This window comes from Charadrius vociferus, unplaced genomic scaffold (assembly GCF_000708025.1).
Source record: "Charadrius vociferus isolate BGI_N301 unplaced genomic scaffold, ASM70802v2 scaffold332, whole genome shotgun sequence".
NCBI lineage: Eukaryota > Metazoa > Chordata > Aves > Charadriiformes > Charadriidae > Charadrius > Charadrius vociferus.
This window is the reverse complement of record NW_009647418.1, coordinates 1,240,611-1,254,099: the sequence shown is the minus strand read 5'-3', so window position 1 is coordinate 1,254,099 and position 13,489 is coordinate 1,240,611. Positions and strand designations below refer to the sequence as shown.

The window sequence follows — 13,489 nt, the reverse complement described above, 5'->3', positions numbered from 1 at the left end:
GGGAAAGGGTACAGCCATTGTTTAAAGTTTTAAGTATGTTGTATTGGAGAGCTCTGAATACCCATTTTGCAAGGGCAGAATTTAATTCAGTTAGGCCAAATTTCACGTTCAGTTAGGCACCTGCAGCTCTGACTTTCAACAGTGGAGACTAAACAGGTATCAAAGAGAAAATCACTGGCTGCTGTCTTCAGAGTGAAGTGTTCTTTGTTAAACTGTACCCTGAAATGGCAAAATTCTTATATGCAAGAGCGTAACAAGGCAGCAGTTTCGTGTTAAACATCTTAGTGGTAATTGTGGCCCGTTAATGAAGCAAACATTGTAATGTTTTGTGATGTCTTTGGAGTGTTCTACAGTTATGAGTTCCTGTAAATGAAAGTGACCATTTTCCACAAGGTGGGAAAGCTTTGCTTAATATTTAAAGATAAAATTAAAAGGTTCAAAGCTACAGAAATGACATGTGATCTGACTAATTTTGATTACCCAAAAGGATGTGCCTTGCACTTAGAAGGCTGTAAGGGACTGCATTGCTTGACTAATCAATGTATAGAGTGTCTAACAGCCTCTGCCTACTGCAGTGGGAATTGCAGGTCTTTAGAATCTTAGCATATTTAAATATGCAAAACATGTAACTTTTTTCCCTCTAGGATCACCATCCTTGGAACGGGGGCAAAGTGGCTGGCTGTGCTAGAAGAGAAAAATTTAAAACCATGTAAGCTTTAAAAACCTATTGAATCCTTCTATCCTCCCTCCTGTCTTTCCTCTCCAGTTTCTGTCTCTGTGTCTTTTCACGAAGTCATTTATTTAATTATTCTGTGTTGTAGTGACAAATAGTTACAAACTCTTGTAAAAATTCTACCCTAACCTATTTTGTTGGTTCCCTGCTTTTTAAGGCGAAACACACAATCTTCAAACACTCCACACTATACTGTCTACAGGATCACCGCTCAAATCTCAAAGCTACGAGTATGTCTACAAACACATAAAAAGCAGTGTCCTCCTGGGATCCATTTCAGGTGATGCTTTTATGCACCTTACTAATTCTGTTCATTGCCTGTGCGTTTCATTCTTCTCGTTTGCTGCTGTATATTTGGGAGGCTTAAGCCTTGCATCATTCAGGCTTGGTTATAGTTAAACTGGAATTAATTGTCTTTTTAGTGCAGAGATTTTCTGCATAATTCAGTGTGCCATAATGAAGCTTGTACACTCAAAGGCTTTTAGGTGGAATGTTTCTGATGTGGTGAATGTTTTGGGTTTTAGCTTTTTTAAAGCAGGATCATTTATTTTGACTGACTGTCCTTAGGGGTAGCAGGGTAAGATCAAGAAAGAGTCTATTAACCTACAGAACATACTGTTCTGCAAATAGCTGACTTTAGCAGAAAATACCTCTTGGAGAGGTTTTTCCATGTTCCCATTTCAATTCTTTTGTGCCAAGTAATTGGCACTGCAGACAGATTTTTTTGTAAATTACATAATTAGAGAAATATCAAGCCCACATACTGTGCAGTTTGTTGTGAGGAGTGCTAGCTGAGGCAACTGCTATTCACATAAGGACCACCACAGAACTCCTCATTCTGCTTTGTAATGAGGACTGACTTCACAAAAGGGTGCTTTAACTCAGTTCAGTTTGACTTTTTTTAAAGTCTGACTATTCTGCTACTTAAATCACCTCTGACTCTGGTCTTAGGAAGAGTAGTGCTGAATCTTGAACTCACTGCTATATAGATATTAAGACTCCCAAATGCAGAAGACTATTTTTGTGAGTAAAGCTAACATGATTAATTTGTGTCTTACAATTCTACTGGTTTGAAGTCCTAGAAGCACTATAAATATTCCGGTTAAGTAAGCACTTTGATAGTATCTGTTTTTAAGATAACTGTTCATCCTACAGGCATGGCTCACCTCTCCCTCACCTTCCCCACCCCCCTGTCCTACTGACAACAGTATATAAAGGCTACGTAAATATTAAGTGGAATGGCTTGTCTGGTTACTTTAAAGAAACTAAACCAGAAAACACTTCTAAGTGATCTTAAATATTTAAGTCTGTAAACTAGGGCCTGTTTATTTTCTTACTCATATAAATGGAAATTTCCTTAAATGAGATTAAAGAAACTGTTGGAAGAAGAAAAGTTATGTCCTAAGGAATATTTCTGCATGGAGGGCATACATGTATTAAAAGACATAAAATAAAAGAAACCACCTTTTATTAAAAGTCACATAACATCCTAGATAATACTGTTTTGTTTAATGTGGATCAGAAGCATTTGGCAAAGGTGGCAGTTTGCTTTCTAGAGTTCTTACGTAGTTTTTGGTTTTGCTATTTCCAAAAAGTATTGTGTATTCTAATTGGACTTCTTCTATTGTAGGTGGGACAGATATCATTTCATGTTTCATGGGTCAGAATGTTACAATTCCAGTTTACAAAGGAGAAATTCAAGCCAGAAATCTTGGAATGGCTGTGGAAGCATGGAACGATGAAGGTAACTATTATCCAAAATACCGTGCACACTTATGAAATGCAGTTGTTGTGACCTGAAGTTTCCTTCATCAGAGGGGTAAACAGTCAGCTGTTACATGGGTGATTTCACTTTGGAAATGTTCCACAAAACCTGGATCTGGATACATCTGGTCTGGATCATACAGGACTCTGAAGATAATCAATGTGTAAAAAGGCCCTTTTCTGTTACTCTAAAGCACATCAAGGCCAAATTCTAGCCTCTGGTGTGCGTGCTAATTAGCTGTGTTGCTGGGCGTGCCAGACTGGCTTCTGCCCTGTGGTGTAACTCCTGAAGTTACTGAGGTTAAGTTAGGGATGAGTACAGGAATTGAACACAAGCTGTTAAGACCATCAGTCACAGCTCATATCTACATCAACATCTGGCATGTAAGTAATAACTGTAGATGCTCTTTGCTTTGTTACTCTATTGTTTACAGAAGGGAAATGCAGAAAATGCCTCTTTCTTTATAAACAGGAAAGCCAGTTTGGGGTGAAAGTGGAGAGCTGGTTTGTACCAAGCCTATTCCCTGTCAGCCTACGCACTTCTGGAATGATGAGAATGGCAACAAGTACAGGAAGGCTTATTTTTCAAAATACCCAGGTATGTAATGAAGGGCTTGGGATACTGCTCAAACTGACCAAGGATATAGGTTGTATTGCTGCTCTTTGGAAGGTACAGGTTTATTCTTGCCCAGTGATAGACAGGTGCAGCTTTGAATGTAGATTTCCAGGGTGAGAACTCCACAGTATGGTTTCATAATATCTCTCTCTGTTTTCTAGTGCTTTGTTTTGAATATGGATCCAAATCAATTTAATAATCTGGGGAAAGCTCCAATCCCATTTTGCTTCTGCTCCCATTAGGCAGATCTGACCGTAACAGCCTGATAATGTGTAGTGCGGACATAGACTGCTTGGTATGAGTGTGAAATGAAAGTGCTGAATAGGTCAGGGAGCAATCCTCCGTTAATGAGTGCTACTGCACCTCTGCCAGATTGCTCCTGCCTAGCCGGAGGAGTGAATCCTAAGGGATAAGTGCTGACCTGCTACCTCATTAGCATGAGTTTTAAGTATGTGCTGCCTCAGACATGCATATTCTGCATTCATACAGTCTTCCAGTGGTGGTAAGAGTTAACAGAGCAGGTACTGTGGGATGGAGGCTTTCTTCCTGATAATTGTGGAGGACTCTGCTCATCCAGAGCTTTTGCTCATGTGGCACAGCGATGCTGAACTCCCTGCTGCCTACTGGGCAGGGGCTCTTATAGGAGCAGAACTTCAAGCTGCTGCTTTTTGGAGATGGAAGCTTTTTTATAAATAGCAGCAATACAAAGTGGATTCACAAGAGAAGTCAGGACGTGCAGCAGGACATAATCATGTAGGAAAATTGAGGGAACATGGAAGCTGCAGTCTGTATGTAAGCCTGACAACAATAAATGAAAAAAAAAAGTATGAAAGTGGTTAGACTGAAATCACGGTGGTCCAGAGGTTCTGTCTGAAACCCCTTTTCTGTTTTTCCTTGTAAATGGGCTTAAGGTGGTAACCGTTACATTAGAAAATGGTCTTATGTGCACATGCATGTGCAAATAATTGAGGTTTGTTTTTTCTTTAGGAAAATTTGAGTAGAATCAGCTTGTATTTCTGTTTGTGATAGGCTGCTGTAGTGGTACCAGTCTTAAAAAGAATATAATAGTTATTCCAGCTCTGGGAGGTCAAATCTGATATTACTTCAGCACAAATCAAGAACATTAAGCACATAAGCTGCCTAGGGAATTGTTGAGACCTGTTGTGCAAGCCTGGAAAGCTACTTGCACAGAATTGTACGTCATAAAAGTGGATCTGAAAAGACTGGTGGGAATAATGTTACCTCGGTGGATGAATCTTGCAGTTTCCTCATTGTAGTGCTCAGAGCAGCGATTCATCTCCTTTTTAAAGGATGCTCTATAGTCATGCAAACAAGCAAGTCAGAAGATAACCTAAGGTTTGATCCTAATGTGAGACCTCCTCTTTTGTGTGTGCTGGCTCTTTGTAGTAAATGCAATGTGGATTGTTTGCGTAGTTAAGTACTGCTGCATTTGCTGTGGGCAGTTCTCAAAGTATATCTGAGATGTTACATTTTTGTATGTCTTTTACAAAGTTATGTGAGTTGAGCTACACAAATGTCTGCTGTGACTGGATGAATAAGAAGTCGGCTGCTTAACCTTTGTCATTCTCTAATAGGTGTTTGGGCCCATGGTGATTACTGCAAAATTAACCCCAAGACGGGAGGAATTGTCATGCTGGGTCGCAGGTACAGTATTTTGGTGAAAGTGTTCTGAGTAAAATAATGTTAAAATCTGCAAACTTCACCTTAGAGCACAATATACACAGTTCTCAGTCACATCTATTGGCTTTATATTTGTTTTGTTAAATCTAGTATTGTGGATTTCAACCCTTAAATTAACCAGAGCAGCTGGATTATAGGGAAGGGAGCCCATTTCAAAGTTCCACCCTACTTTTGTATATGTGAACACAAGACAGTATTGGACTTGGGTTTGTGTTACGTAGTTCATGATCACCTATAAGAGTTTGAATTGAGTGCAGCACATTCAAGGTGGTGAATCAGGAAACTTGTTCTGGTCTCGGCTTTGCCGTTGACTTGCTTGACGGCAAAACTTAATTATAGAAGGTCAGGTATTAAGTTGCACTTGTGTTAGCAATCATAGACGTTCAAGACCACAATTGTGGCTAAATTTTCTGCTTGCATTTAAAAGTCCCTGTTTGAAGTGTTGAGTGAATGCCTTGAAGCTGTGTCTGGCATTGCCACAAGCAGACCCACTCAACAGACATACAGTGTGAGGATGCTCTATGAAACAGAAGTTCCAGCTATAAGACTGGAAAGTAACAATATGCAATTGCAATATGATGGAGTACTACAAAGGTCTGTTTTGTTATCAGTGTGGGGGGGGTGTATTTGTAGGCTACTGGAAAGGGGAAAGGACTAAGAAGGGTGAATATATAATGTTGAGGTTCTCTGTGCAACTTTATTCTAATGAGCAAAATGCCTTTTTAATCAAATTCTTCTAAAATTCTGTTTCTAATGTGGCTACATATTCACTGCGTGAAATGCAGAGAGAATTTAATTGCATCAATTTTTCTCTTTTCAAACTCTAATCACATTCTAATGCTTTGTGTGTGATTTTTTCAGTGATGGCACATTAAATCCAAATGGAGTAAGATTTGGAAGTTCTGAAATCTATAACATAGGTATGAAATTAACTTTTCATCTTTCAGCCATGACATTGTTGCATTAAATCTGAATTGCAAGCATCATAAAGGTGTTTGGAAGGAATAAATAATAAAAGGCCACTTCTCAATTTTTCATTTTTTCAAATGAAAGTCAATGCAGAGCATATTAGCATTAACAGTAAAATTCTGGTTTGTAGACTTAAAATTGGTTGCTTTCCTGAAGTATCTGTAGCACTGGAGATGAGTGGTTGAGATGTGTTCTCCATAAGATGTTGCTTTCGTATAATAAGGCCTTACAGACTAATTATATCATGCAGATTTATAAGAGAATACCTAATTTCTGAGGCTTTTCTTTTTTTTTTTTTCCCCAAGACAAGCTCTTGACACTAGTTTTATTGTATCTTTCCTAATGATTAGAAGAAGTCCCCGAGCTTGCGCTTTATGTTTCAAAGGAGTTCTATTATGTGAAAGGTGGTGAAACTGCACCTGCAAAGGTGCTAATATGAGATGTAAGGACCTGTTGCCTCTCCTCGTTCTTGTGTCATCAGGCATGCTAGTTTTCTGTCAATGCAGCAATGGGGATTGTGAGGAAAGCCAAAGGCAATAGCTTAGTGTAAAAGCTTATCTGTCCCAAAAGTTACAGCAATTTTTTTTTTTGTCCTGGACCTAAATATATATGGTCCTTAAACTTGGATTTTTCACCTGAGCAGGAGTTAAAATTTCAGGGCACTCGGAGGGGAAGCTCACTGTAGAATAACCTAGCCAGGATGTTTGTTTTGCCTTTGCGGCTCTAGGGGAGGTGATATTTCTTCTGGTGCAACCACAAAAATGTGCATCCAGAATAATACACAAATGCAAGTGCTAATAAAGACTCTTACTTATTTTCAGTTGAAGCCTTTGAGGAGGTTTCCGATAGCCTCTGTGTCCCTCAGTACAACAAAGATGGAGAGGAGAGGGTGATACTCTTCCTGAAGATGGCATTAAACCATGCGTTCAGCGAGGACCTGGTGAAAAGAATTCGAGATGCAATACGTATAGCGCTTTCTGCCAGGCATGTTCCAAGCCTCATTCTAGAAACCAAAGGCATTCCGGTATGTCATGAAAAATGCTGCCTACTTTTTTTTTCTTTGTCACCTTGAATAGTAATTAAGGAGCAGTTGTCATTGCTCTTCAAACCCACATGCATGGAAATTTTAGCATCTCAAAAGTGTATTCGAGCTTTATAAATAGTTTGTCTATGTTGCCTAGCAACACCGTTTCATCTCCTTTTCAGCTAAGCGTGTTTTTGTTTTTTAACAATACCTAAAAATGCCCATTTTCAGTTTATAAATGTGTTGTGTTTTCTCAGGAATATATACTTAAGCCTTTTAAAGTAAAATATTGAAAAGGTAATTTAACTTTAGCTTTTCTGGCTGCCCATAAGCTTATTTTGGCTTGGTTTTCCTGTTACAAGTGACATTCTTATGAAAGCTGAGAGCACTGAGCAAATTTATAAAATCACTTTGTAAACCATTTCACTTTTATTATCTGTTTAGCCACTTAAATGTAGCTCTGTCACTGTCTTAACTGTAGCAGTAATTAAAATCTTAGTACTTATGAGCAGGGGGAGAGAAATTTGTATAGCTAAACGTTCTGTGTGCCCAGTCTTCTGGAGCTGCGTTTCTCTACAGTGCTCTTTCTTGCTGTACGAACTCCTTAGTGGGAATGCCCATTTTATGGTCCTCTCTGATGCTGGAGTCTCCTCAACCGTTCTAGGGGCAGCAGAATGGGGGTGCAGAGTGTAGTTGTCTCAAGTCCCATTTGCACATAGACTTGAGTTCACCCAGAGAAAAGGTTTGAGACTTCAGACCAGTTGTTTGATATTCTGATACCCATTTACTGCCAGTGTGGGTTTCCATGTGGAAGTGGTCTAGGGTTCAGGGCTGCCGGCCTCTATGGTGCACACAGTGATCTAGTTCTGATCTGTTGAGTTACTTCTGTTTCAGGCCACTGTTGGCAAATAATATTTGGCTCAAAAAGTCATCTTTGAGTGTAAAATCCCCTGCACCGGTTAAATGGTGAAGTCTAGATTTTTCTGGGCTGCAACTTGGCTTCTGCGTGAAGTGTTGGACTTGTAAACCTTGTAAATCACCTGAATTTGCAGCACAAAGCTGATGGCAGTGAGGCGTTTGTGATGGGCTGCCCCTCAGGAAAACCTGCTTAGATCATTAATTAGTTCACACTTTGACTGAATTTACAATTGAGTGAATTTTAATTACCTTTCAGGTAAATATGCCAGTGGTAAAGTGATCAAAGCTGTCTGCCATCTTTCTTTGAAAGTTTTGCTTGGAAGGGAAACCTCTTTCTATATTCTGCTAGTTTTAGAAATGTATTTGAATGCTCATCTGAAAATACAGTCTAATCCTGACTGTATACTGACACTGTATACTGGTAGAAATAGTACAGCTGTGTTGAGGTAATTAGGACTTTAATTCCAAGGTCTTTAATGAGAGATCCAGGTGGTAAAAAAACATACTGCAAATTCTTAGTGCAAATCTTTCTAGACCTGTTCTGACCAGGTAAGCATTCTGGTCATCATCCACAAGATGTTTAGTGATTAAAGGAAACAAATTTGCTTTGCTGAACAGTCAGTCTGATTTCTTTTTTTTTTTTTTAAAGGGGGCAGTTCCCTTGCAGGCCACTGAGGCGTTATAGTTTGAGCACTTGAGAAAATGAGGTTGCTAATTGAGGAGGAAGAGTGGTTGATGAAGGAGGTTCAGGAGGCTAGGATTACACATGGCTTCAGTAGTTTTAATAAGGAAAAGTTTAATTTATTGTCAAGATCAATATTGCAAGAGTCTATTGAGTTGAGGATTATTTAGCCTGGCTCTGAAAGATCTCTAATGAAAAATGGCGGTGCCATTTTCAGGAGTTTCAGTGGCTTTGGAGGCCGAGAACGACCCGGGTTCCTCCATCAGCAGATTCAGTAGTAAAGCAAGTGTGGTTTCTCTTCCAGAGCAGACAGACAAGACTAAGGAGATATTTGGAAGTCAGCGTTTCAAAGTTGCTGTCCCCCAAATCTTCTCAGTGCAACCGGCCCAAGGAAGGTGGTATTAAAGCCTGTAGAAGCAGAGATCATCTAAAATGGGCCATGACAGTTCCTGTTAACATTGGAGTAGTTCTTCCTTACTGTACTTTACTGGTCAGAAATTAGTGGTCTGATCCCAAGAATAGAACAATTAGGGTTTGGGTTTTTTTTTTTTTTAATGTCCTTTCTTTTAGGGTAACTCAGTGTAACTGAATGTGTGATTCATAAGTGGAGGTGAAGCCTCTGTTATGGTTAGTTTTGAAACACTTAAATGAAGAGGACCATTTAAGCTCGATGTTTCACTTTGGCCTATTAGGAAAAGACTTTCCATTTAAGATGAGTTTCATGGTTTTCTTCTCCCAAAGCCCAGTGGAGTTGGGCTTTGTTTTTTGAACCCATCCTTAGAAAATCAAAAATTGTTTGAAAATTGCATGTGTCAGGACATGCAACACTGAAGTTTTTTTAGTGTTTATACCATGATTCTGATCGGGTTTCATTGGTTTAAGTTGGAGATTGATCAGGTTCTCACAGTATTACCAAATAGGAGTAATAAACTAATATCACATGTAAACTCTTCTTTGAATTCAACTTAGTGATTTGCAGAAGAAAGATTCTGGTGCCTCAAGTGTAACAGAAGGGAAGACACTGTGCTAAATTTTGATTGAGTTCTGGGATTGGTGGGGGGTTCATGAATTTCCGTAAAGCTACTACATGAAAAGCGTAACTTTATCATTGCTGGTTTTGTTTTTCAGTATACAATAAATGGGAAAAAAGTGGAAGTAGCTGTGAAGCAAATAATTGCAGGGAAAGAAGTTGAGCAGCGGGGAGCTTTTTCAAACCCAGAGACTTTGGACCTGTACCAAAATATTCCTGAACTGCAGAACTTCTGAAGTCACTTGTTTGGTTTCTTTTTCGCATCTGTCTTTGTTCTGTGTTTGTTTTGTATATACCAATACTGTATGTAAAGAAAAAGCTCTATTTAATACCAGTGGTTCTTTTAAAAGAAAAAATATTTCATTAAGTGCATTATGAAAGGCTTGGGTAAAGCTTAGCTCCCTTTTATTGGTTAAATATGCCATATATCTTGGAGTTTTTTCCAGCCTGGAAGGAGGAGTCTGCCTGTTTTGATTTCTATATATATAGGAGTGCATCTCTTCTGGTTAGACTTGCATCAGCAGCCCATCAACGTGAGCACCAATAGCATAAGTTACAGTTGCAAGTAGAATATTTCTCTCATAAAATGTTCACTTTCTTTTTTTAAACTGGGTTTTTAGCAACATTTTTTCAATCTGTGTTTGTCACCTGTAAGGAATATACAGTGATTTTAACTACTTGACCGTGACACATCAGTGTTCTATCTTTAGTGCACATTCAAATGTTTTTATAAAGCCAAATCATAATGCACTAAACCCATTTGACTTGACTCAGAATAATTTCAGTCTTGAAATATCTCACGGTACCCTTGAAGATAATTGCTGCTTCATTTTTGTGGTGTAACCTTCCTATTGTTTTAAGCTTTTAGTTGATAGACTTCTGGGGGTTCAGAAGGTGAGGGAGCAATTGCCTCCTCCCTATTCCTGGTGTGACTCCAGGTTATTTCCATGGAATTTACTGTCATTACTGTGGATTAACATCATTGCAGTTGAAGACAGCATTTTGCTTCCTTGTTTTGAAGTTCTTTATTGGCTGTAAGGCAACAGTCCTGTGTTACGTTAGCTGAAGAATTCCAGTGTGTGTTTGTTAAAAGCTCATGGGTTTTGTAACTTTTTTTAACTGTCATGTTGAAAGTGAAAGACTAAAATGTTTTCTAGCTCTGTATCCTTCCAGTTTATAAAGGGAAAAATACTGTAATGAGCATACTAAAACAGTAAAATGGAAGCACTAAACCATTGTTTTGTTTTTCATAAAATATGGGTGCAGTAGTTGTACCGAACCTCTGGCATTCAGTATCTCCTGCACTATTTAAATTTTATGGGTTAAGTATTTAATGCGTTAAAATCATGGATGTACTTACAATTGTGTTGAATGCATTCAGCACTGATAACGAGTTAATTAAAAGGAATTGATTCTTTATATATTTATTATATATTACATCTGTTTCAACTTTCACTCAGTTACTGTGTTATTTTTATTTTCCTTCTGGGTGTCATGGAATCGTTTTTAGCTCTCTGAAAGTTTCATCCTCTTTTCTTATGCAGAGCCCAGGACAAGTAAAACATTGCTGCCAGTGCTGTATGCATGGTTGGGTCATTGAGAAGGTCACAGGTTGAACAGGAGTGGAAGACAGTGTGCTGAAAATATGCCTTGTGTCAGTACAGTAAGAAGTTGTAGGTTGTGATATATTAATGTTGCCAAAAGGGATACTCTGCTATTTAGGACAAAATCTAGATGCTGATACTCATGTTTAGCTGCAGCTAGTAAGAGTTAATTGTATATTTCCTTCACCCTGTGATTGATCTCGGCTCGCTTGCTGCAGAAAGCTGAAGGCTGTTGCAGAATATGTCAAATATTGCTGCTAATAATTCAGTAAGAGTGAAAGTGCCTACAAATGCAGCTGAGGAGTAGCCCCTCTCAGGTGGTCTATGACTGAATCCAAAGAACGCAGTCGCTGTGGACACCAGCTCCGCATTCACTGCAGGATGCAGAAATGCCTCATTAGCAAATGAGGCTTTAAATGAGCTGGTCTCCATTTGACTTTCTGAACTGTACCAAGTCAGACAATATACCATCCTGGCATGATAAATGCGGTAATATAAATACAAAGCACCCATTAGAAAAGTATAAAAATGAGCTATCCAGCTGCCAATAATCTATGATTAAAAGTACTTTTAAATTCCTTTCCCCTCTGGCATGCTATATATAAATTTTACATTAACTGTGACTTTGTATTCATTAAAACTTCATTATATTGTTCTTTAATTCATGCAAAATGTCTGGAGTTTACAAAGCCCACAGATCCTTATTAATAAGTAATTTTGGGATATTTCATTAATTAAAGATAGTTTAGAAGCACAGATACATTAAGAACATATACAATGCCTGGAGGCTGCTTTTTAAATCCTTTATCCTGCTGGAAACACTGTAGAAAGTTTTGTTGATGGATATAATTTGATCTCTTGCAAATGTCAGATGTTGCAAAGCTTTTCCCAGACTATAGTTACAAACAAAGATTGTTATATATTGATCTATGTATTGAAAATGACTTTATAGCCATAAAACCTTGATGGGTGGTACAAACTGTACTGTGCAGACGAATGACTTTTCTGTGCCTCACCTGGTTTCAGGGGGCTGAAAGTGCTGGATGCCGACAGCTCGTGGAAACCCAGGGAGGAGGAGAGGGCTGTGGGTGCTTGCATTAGGCTGTGGAGTGACTTGCCTGTGAAAGGAGGCTGTGGCAGAGCTGGGAATGCCATCCAGGCTTCCTGAGTGAAGCTCCTCCCATTCTAAATCCTGTCCTCCAAACATCCAGCTTGCATTTTTCTTTGCCTGTGGTGTAAGTGACCTGTTTCTTTGTTCACAGCTCCATGGCAGTGCCCATGGCTCTACTCCGTCCAGTTGGGGATAGTTCAAAATACCACTGGCACAGAAGTAGGGACCTAAAGCCATCACAGTTTGCAAAGGAAAAGCAGAGAATGTAACCCCTTCTGCTTCCCATCCCAGGTTATAAACTAGCTGTGTTCTTTCCAGGGCTGGGGCATAGGGTAATTGTGGTCAAAGGTGGTTTCAAGGGGGTCCTTGCAAACTGGTGGCACCCAGATGCTTGGCTACAAGGATGAGGTTGGGCATGGTAGTGCAGCTCCCGATGCCACTGTGCTGTCAGCAAATGCTCCTGCGAGTGCCACGGCTCTGTGATGCTCCTCAGGCGTGAGCTGGGTAACCCTTGCAGAGCGTCGGAGCTGATGGAGTGCTCACCAACCTCCAGGTGTTTTTATCTGGAAAGACTTGGTGCCTTATGGCTGTCAGTGTGTAACTAGTTGTACCTTGAATGTGTAGACCCCCTTCATTTTTTTTTTTTGTTGCCTATTTATAATTCAGGGTTCACAGTGTTTTGCTTGGGAAGTTACATATGCAGATTTTAGTGGCATGTGTGGCATGCAAATAGAGCTAGTTCTGGAAGTTGCTTTAAGCTCTGGCATAAATGTTCAACAGCAAGGAAATTCAGCCTGGGTGCTTCTCAGTCTTCTGCAAATTTGAGAGCGACTGTTGAATTATGTGATGGAATCAGCCCGTTTGCCCTTGACTCATTGAGAGATGTGGTTTTATCACTCCCCTTTTAGAAATGTGCTTTTGTCAGCTCCTGTTAGAGCAAGTACTCCCCCCTCCCGCTACCTTATGATTTCAATTAATTCCCCTGGTTAGTGGTGGTTCTCAAAGAAATAAAATGAGCTGGTACACAACAGCCCAAGCAGGGCATAGCTGATAAAATTGTTTATTGTTATGTGCAAGAGAAATTGATTGTGTGAATTACTTATTCAGTGATTTTAAAAACACAGGTAATTGCCTGATGGAATGCAACTTCCCTGGGGCCATTATTGTCTTTCAGTTTAATGCATACATATTTGAAAGGATATCATTTACAAGGCAGAGCAGTCAGTCACGCAGGTAAATGGGTGTTAAAATAATATTTTAAATGCATTAGTAAGGAATACCAGCATACCAGTTTGTTCTTGAGACAAAACTGGAGAGTTTGGGGAAAACCGGTGTCT

General features: G+C 39.3%; 1 protein-coding gene across 1 annotated transcript in view; it reads left to right on the top strand.

Moving 5' to 3' along the window:
- Window positions 1-10,892, top strand: part of AACS (acetoacetyl-CoA synthetase) — a 42,465-nt gene extending 31,573 nt beyond the window's left edge. The window contains exons 11-18 of the mRNA XM_009880249.1: window positions 645-709; window positions 891-1,013; window positions 2,364-2,477; window positions 2,970-3,095; window positions 4,709-4,778; window positions 5,676-5,734; window positions 6,605-6,807; window positions 9,536-10,892. Of these exons, the coding sequence (XP_009878551.1) occupies window positions 645-709; window positions 891-1,013; window positions 2,364-2,477; window positions 2,970-3,095; window positions 4,709-4,778; window positions 5,676-5,734; window positions 6,605-6,807; window positions 9,536-9,673 (898 nt within the window). The 3' untranslated portion in view covers window positions 9,674-10,892. The remainder of the gene's footprint in view (window positions 1-644; window positions 710-890; window positions 1,014-2,363; window positions 2,478-2,969; window positions 3,096-4,708; window positions 4,779-5,675; window positions 5,735-6,604; window positions 6,808-9,535) is intronic.
- Window positions 10,893-13,489: the final 2,597 nt, after the last annotated feature.